We start from the raw sequence: 7,500 nt of genomic DNA on the forward strand, positions 1-7,500 counted from the left end.
CCCGCGGAAAATGCGTAGCCACAGTACAGCGCCACCTCTTTTTTTTCTTCTTTTTTTTATCCTGTCTGCAATTGTATCTGTTTTACTACCAAATGTGTGTGAATATGTCTATCTGTATCTGTATCTATGTCAGTGTATAATTAAATTACACACACACAGACACACAGCCACACACACACACACACACACACACACACAAGGTCCCGAATGCAGCATGCACTTAGCACAAGTAAAAGAACCCACGGCAACAAAAGGATTGTTCCTGGCAAAATTCTGTAGAAAAATCCACTTCAATGGGAAAAACAAATAAAACTGCACGCAGGAAAAAATACAAAAAAATGGGTGGCGCTGACATAGTGTAGCGACGCGCTGTCCCTGAGGAGAGCAGCCCGAATTTCACACAGAGGAATCTGTTGTGATAAAAAGAAATAAAAATACAATTAAATGCACCTCAGAAACTATATTACGAGTACTTGTTTATTCATTTCCAGTTGAAAAACCACCGAGTGTGATTGTTCAGTATTGTCCATGTGTTCTGTGTGGCTTGTTCAGGATTAAAGAGGCTATGCCAGTCTTGAATAAAAGCTTATTTATGTTTGCACATTTCTTCTGTCTTTGCTGCTGTGTGCACATATCAGATGATCGGTATAAGGACAGGCCCGGAGCTTCCTTTTTGGGGGAAGTGTCTGGGTTTGTTCCAATGTACCTTTTATCTACCTGTGTGCTAGATGAATCGGTAGCGTAAGCAGCACTGACTTGAAGTTGTGTACCTTATGAATGGAGAGAGAAACCACTCTTTACTATTTGTTAATCATTTCATCTCCATGCCAATTCTTTGTTCACTTCAGTGGAAGATATTGTATAATATCTATCCAACTAACATTCTTCTGAATAAAATAGGCTTATCAAGCAGCTCAGATTGTAAATACTGTAATGTCACTGATTATGTGGAACATTTTTTTTTTCTATTTTTGCGATAAATTATCCACTACTTGGAGAAGTGTAGAAGATCAGATGTCCGACAAATGTGGAATTTCCAGTGTAAACATTTCAGTAACAGAAGCTCTGTTAGGAATCGTGGATACCAAACAACTACCACATGCTGTATTATAACAATTTCATCTTTCTGGCTAAAATGTGGATAGATATTTTCAAGTACGGAACACAGATTGATGTGAGGGTGTGTTTGTTTGTTGTTGTTGTTTTTTTTTGGGGGGGGGGGTTGGGGGGGGGGGGTTCCACACAGAACTACGAATGAGAGGAATGAGTTTTAAATTAAGTGTGGGCTAACACCCCCTTCAAACGGAACCATGGCCCTGTGGCTTGTTGATTGATTAAACTACCGTCATTTTCCATTTTGCAATCTCTACCACTCTTTTGACGAAGGATTGAAAAAGACGTAGATTGGGAGGGGTGGGGATGTGGGCTATTTCTTTAAATATTTGTATTTCCTTTGATCACAATAGATTTCTCTGTGTGAAATTCGGGCTGTTCTCACCCAGGGAGAGCACGTCGCTACACTACAGCACCACCCTTTTTTTTTGTATTTTTTTCCTGTGTGCGGTTTTATTTGCTTTTCCTATCAAAGTGGATTTTTCTACAGAATTTTGCCAGGAACAATCCTTTTGTTGCCGTGGGTTCTTTTACGTGCGCTAAGTGCATGCTGCACACGGGACCTCGGTTTATCGTCTCATCCGAATGACTAGCGTCCAGACCACCACTCAAGGTCTAGTGGAGGGGGAGAAAATATCGGCAGCTGAGCCGTGATTCGAACCTGCGCGCTCAGATTCTCTCGTTTCCTAGGCGGACGCATTACCTCTAGGCCATCACTCCACATTCTGAACGTAGACACTAGATATCAGTGTCAATGTTCTAAAAAAAAAACAGATGACTGTTTTATTTTGTTTTTCTATCCGGTTGTGCTGATAGCAGATTCTGACCTGAAGCGGCAGTGACTTGTCAAGGATATTAGCGCGACTCACCGACGAATGTGCTCGTGTTGGCGGGAGCACATAGGCTAAGGCAGGCTTAGACTTTATTTTTGGCAGGGTGGGGGGGGGGGGAGCTCATATCCTGTTGGTACATTGTGTGACGTAGCATCATCCGGGAGCTGCCGGTATATAAAGATTAAAAAAAAAGAATTGGGGGACGACATTTGCAAGAGCAGGCCACTAGCTGTTTGATAAACATAGGTTGGGAGTTGTCGTTCTTGGATGCTATTTGCGGTGTTTCTTGGGATAAAGGAGAATGAGGTGAGTGTGTGTGTGTGTGTGCTCTCTCTCTCTCTCTCTCTCTCTCTCTCTCTCCCGCACGCGCGCACATTGAATGCAATAATGCACAGTTATAAGTTATGGCAAAGTCCTATCAATTTTAACGTTCTGAATTATTGCATCTATTTTACCGACAATTTTTGTGCATGTATGCATCAGTATTACCACTGGTATAATTTTTATGTTGCAATCCATTTTAAGTTTATTTCGACTCTTTATTTTGTGCTTTGTTTACTCATATCTGATGCGAATTCAGTCACTAAACTAACGTGGCACCATCTTGCTTTTTTTCCGTTTTTGGTCCCAGCGTACGTATTCAACCTAGCCCTGCGACTAAGCTCAAGTTGACTGCTGTCGTCATGAGAAGGGTGACGGGAGGGAGAGGGGATGGGATGGGGTGGGAGGTAAGGAGAGCTTTGATAGGTGGTGTCTGCTCAGTTGTGTTGACCCTTCAGACCTCTGGACACTAGCCTACTGGACCAATGTGGAGTGATGGCCTAGAGGTAACGCCTCCGGCTAGAAAGCGAGAGAATCTGAGCGCACTGGTTCGAATCACGGCTCAGCCGCCGATATTTTCTCCGCCTCCACTAGACCTTGAGTGGTGGTTTGGACGCTAGTCATTCGGATGAGACGATAAACCGAGATCCCGTGTTCAGCATGCACTTAGCGCACGTGAAAGAACCCACGGCAACAAAAGGGTTGTTCCTGGCAAAATTCTGTAGAAAAATCCACCTCGATAGGAAAAACAATAAAACTGCACGGAGGAAAAAATACAAAAATACAAAAAAATGGGTGGCGTTGTAGTGTAGCGACACACTCTCCCTGGTGAGAGCAGCCCAAATTTCACACAGAGAAATCTGTTATGATAAAAAGAAATACAAACATCATCGCAGTGACCCAACAGCAACTTTTTTTTTAATTTTTGTTTTTTAATTTTGAATTTTGATTACACATATATATTTAACATAAGTACTTAAATATAAAAATCAAATACATAAATAGGATAAGAAAGAGTACATAATAAATGAAACATAAGGTGCAGAAAAGCATGACGACGTACATAATAGTGAAAACAGGTACTGCAACTCAAGTATATAGGTCATTTGAATATATCCTTAAACACACACACACACACACACACACACACACACACACACACAAAGCATACCATTCCACCCGAAGTAAATCTTTTCCATATATAACATCACACAATGCTTAATTTCTTCACCCAACAACAAAACATTTGAAAAATCATCATGGAGATTTACATGTTAGAGTATCTCAACTGTTAATAACCGTCTCATGTATTGTTTTCAAGCAGACCCAACAGCAACTTAATGATGTGTGGCTTCACAGCGTCGACGCGTCAAAAAAAAAAAAATAAATAAATAAATCTATCAGCTCTGTCATTGTGTGACCGGCACTACAGAGAGACAGAATCAGAAGAGCCTGAGTCTGGCCGGGAGGGAGGGCGGAGGGGAGGGGGGGGGGGGAGGGGAGGAGGGGGGGAAGCAGAAAGGGGCGGAGGGATTTGGGGTCTTCTTCTTCTTCTTTTCGGTCGCACTTGTCACAGAGTCAGGCTGGCCTGCGAGACAAATGTCGTCGTGGCTTCCGGGTCTTGTCTGCAGCCGTAGAGCTTGGTGCGTAGTGGGGTCGCTTCTGGCCACACGGTGTCTCTCAGTCCCAGGTGGAGGGGACAAGTCTGCAGAACATGTTCTGGTGTTTGGTCTTCAAGACCACAGGGACAGGTCGGTGATGGTGCCAGCTTCAGTTTCTTGAACATGTGCGCGTTGAGGCGGCAGTGTCCTGTGCGTAAGCGCATAATTGCTACCTGCTGCCAGCGTTCAAGCTCGTGATATGCATCCCTTGTGGCTTGTGGTCGCAGTGCTGCCTTCACAAGGGTCTTCTTTTCAGCGAAGCTAACACTGTTGTTTGGTTGTCTTTCTTTCGCTCCGAGTTTGGCGAGCTGGTCCGCAATTTCGTTGCCTGGAATTCCGCAGTGGGCTGGAACCCATTTATTTGGGGTGACTGGCGTGCTGTTTCAGCTTCAGTTCTAGGGAGTCGTCATCGCAGCGCGCGGACTGATCCTCCTTCTTCGCTCGTGGGGCTGCAACTCCCTGTTCACTTCTGTATCTGTCTGTGTCTGTAGGGTAGGTTGCTATCGCCACTTATGACATGAACGCAACGGTGGAGGGGAGTGCGCAGCCTAGCACTAGTGGTGTCTTGAGAGCCGTGCTTTGAAGCTCTCGACAGATGTTGTTGCTGTCACCATTGCCTCGTCCAGATGGTTCCAGTCACGAACAGTGCTCTAATAAAGAAAGAGTTTCTGAATTGCTCAGTCTGAGATCTGCCTTCTACAAAGGATCTTGAATTGTTCCTGATGTGATTGGAGATGGCACTTGTTGCGTCGTATTCTCTAAAGTCGCGAGGTTTGATGCGACGTCCTTCTTTGTCTTGTATGTACACGAGTGGGTTTTTACGTGTATGACCTTTTTTTTTTTTTTTACCCCGCCATGTAGGCGGCCATACTCCGTTTTCGGGGATGTGCATCCTGGGTATGTTCTTGTGTCCATAACCCACCGAACGCTGACATGGATTACAGGGTCTTTGACGTGCGTATTTGATCTTCTGCGTGCGCATACAACACGAAGGGGGTTCAGACACAAGCTGGTCTGCACATTATGTTGACCTGGAAGATCGGAAAAATCTCCACCCTTTACCCACCAGGCGCCGTCACCGAGATTGGAACTCGGGACCCTCAGATTGGAAGTCCAACGCTTTGACCACTCGGCTAGTGCGCCCGTCGGACTGATCCATTTTATGCTTCACCACACTGCTAAAAAAAAAAAGAAAAAAAAAGGAAAAAGGTAAAACAACCGTAGTGCGGTTACGCCGCTGAACAGGTGTGTCAGAGATTGCTCACTGATCCATACACGCTACACCACATCTGCTTTAACTCACTCAGTACGGCCAGTCCTCTCTTCTCCTCTACACAGACCCCTCGGATGTCCAGTGGGTGTCTAAATGACCCAACCTTTAGCTTCCGTCGTCAGAATTGTGGTATTCTTTGTCAACATTCACCTCTTCAGTATAAGAGCCTTCCGCTTGCAATATTTTGATGATGGTAACTGGGGTGAAACGCTGTTAACGTCGTCTCTTTCGCCGTTTGTATGGAGAGACAGTGGTAGGATTGATCCACAGAGACAACGCGGGCGATGAGACAGCAATAGATAGATAGATAGATAGATAGATATTTTGTTTGTTTGAGAAACCAGACACACAGACGCCAGATCGTGTGACTGACCGACCAAGATCCTGGTTTATAGAAAACCAACACATCCTGCTTCACTTTCTGTTGGTTGAGGGGAGGGGAAGGGAGTGGTATGGAGGGGGGGTGGGAGGGGGGCCAGGGGGGAGGGAGAGGGGGTTATTCGTTCTGTGTGCATGTGTGGGTATATTTATGGCGTTCGACTAGTGGCGGAGGGGTTGGGAAGGGGTGCGAGGGTGGTGTGGAAAGGATGAATATTGTATTGTATCGTATTGTATCTTCTTCTTCTGCGTTCACTCGTATGCACACGAGTGGGCTTTTACGTGTATGACCGTTTTTACCCCGCCATGTAGGCAGCCATACTCCGTTTTCGGGGGGGTGCATGCTGGGTATGCTCTTGTTTTCATAACCCACCGAACGCTGACATGTATTACAGGATCTTTAACGTGCGTATTTGATCTTCTGCTTGCATATACACACGAAGGGGGTTCAGGCACTAGCAGGTCTGCACATATGTTGACCTGGGAGATCGTAAAAATCTCCACCCTTTACCCACCAGGCGCCGTCACCGTGATTCGAACCCGGGACCCTCAGATTGACAGTCCAACGCTTTAACCACTCGGCTATTGCGCCCGTCATCGTATTGTATCATTTTGTATTGCATTGTAGTGTATTGTATTGTATTTGCCGACAGCAAAGAGAGCTATCTGATCATTGGTTGCTCCATTGCAGTGGGAAGTCATTTACAGCTTAATCTTTTGTGAAGGACTGTGACTCTCAGGAGGCAGGACTGCACTAGCTTTTAGTGCTGCAGCCTTGGGGGGCTAGTTGGCCCTTTGGGAACCATCCCAACGCAGACTGTCCTAAAAACCCTCTTGGACGAGAGAGTGGGGATGTAACTTGGGCAAGACATTCTCCACTATAATCAGCCCAGATAGTTGGGACAGCAGTTGCCTCCTCTGCTGTTCAGGTGGTCATTGGCGGACACTGACCACTGACTATCATACTGTAATCACCCCGATGAGGGGAAGCCGCCACAGCGCAGTTCCACCTTTATAATTTTTTCTCTCACTCTCTCATTGATTTTTTTTAACTGTCCACAAGCGTTGTAAGTAGATATTCCCACAGAATTTTGCCAGGGACAAACCTTTACTTGCCGTGCGTTCGCTCTTTCACGAGCACTAAGTGCAAACTGCACACTGGATGTCGGTTTATCGTCATCCGAATGACTAGCAAACAGATCACCACTCAAGGTCTTGTGGAGGGAGTCAGTGGCAGGGTAGGTGGTGGAGTAAAAACAAAATCCCGGTACCTATACATGTGAGACTCGAATCTGAGCACACTTGCTTCCTAGCATGGCGCGCGCTACTGTGACCGCTAAGCCACAGCTGCCGGCATTATGCGGGTGGATGTGTGGAAAGATTTAGATTTCCTAGACTTAAATCACTGAATGGGCATCACCTAATGCACAGCTTCATAGCCTTCTCCTCTTTTCGGATCAGACGTTATTCAGTTGTGGTCAATGAACGATCGATTGGTCCCCTGCTGAGACCAACCGTCTTTTCTAAACTTCCTGTTTTCACGTGCAAACAGCAAGGCCATCGAGTCTTTTCTTTCTAAGCCGGCGGCTAAGCTTTGGAACTCTCTACCATACTGTCTCCGACACAGTCTGTCCCCTATAGATTCATTCAGATCAGGCCTGAAAACATACCTCTTTAACATCTATCCCCTCCCTGCTATTTAACTGATTTTTGGATTGTGATGTCTGTGCATGATGACGGAGATTTTGAGTGTGTGTGAGTGAGTGTGTGTGTGTGTGTGTGTGTGTGTGTGTGTGTGTAAGAGCGTGAGTGTGTGCGTGTGTGTGTGAGTTTGTGTGTGTGTGTGTGAGTGTGTGTGTGTGTGTGTGTCAGTGTGTGTGTGTGCGCGCGCGCGTATGTACACGCATGTGTGTGTGTGTGT

At 45.7% G+C, this 7,500-nt stretch overlaps 1 protein-coding gene across 2 annotated transcripts in view; it reads left to right on the forward strand.

The window, feature by feature from the left end:
- The first annotated feature begins 2,119 nt into the window (after positions 1-2,119).
- The window catches only part of LOC143288572 (L-gulonolactone oxidase-like), a 27,363-nt gene continuing 21,982 nt past the window's right edge, over positions 2,120-7,500 (forward strand). For both annotated transcript variants that reach the window (XM_076597190.1, XM_076597191.1), the window contains exon 1: positions 2,120-2,252. In XM_076597190.1, the coding sequence (XP_076453305.1) occupies positions 2,248-2,252 (5 nt within the window). In that variant the 5' untranslated portion in view covers positions 2,120-2,247. The remainder of the gene's footprint in view (positions 2,253-7,500) is intronic.

This window comes from Babylonia areolata, chromosome 12 (genome assembly GCF_041734735.1).
Source record: "Babylonia areolata isolate BAREFJ2019XMU chromosome 12, ASM4173473v1, whole genome shotgun sequence".
Classification (NCBI taxonomy): Eukaryota; Metazoa; Mollusca; class Gastropoda; order Neogastropoda; family Buccinidae; genus Babylonia; species Babylonia areolata.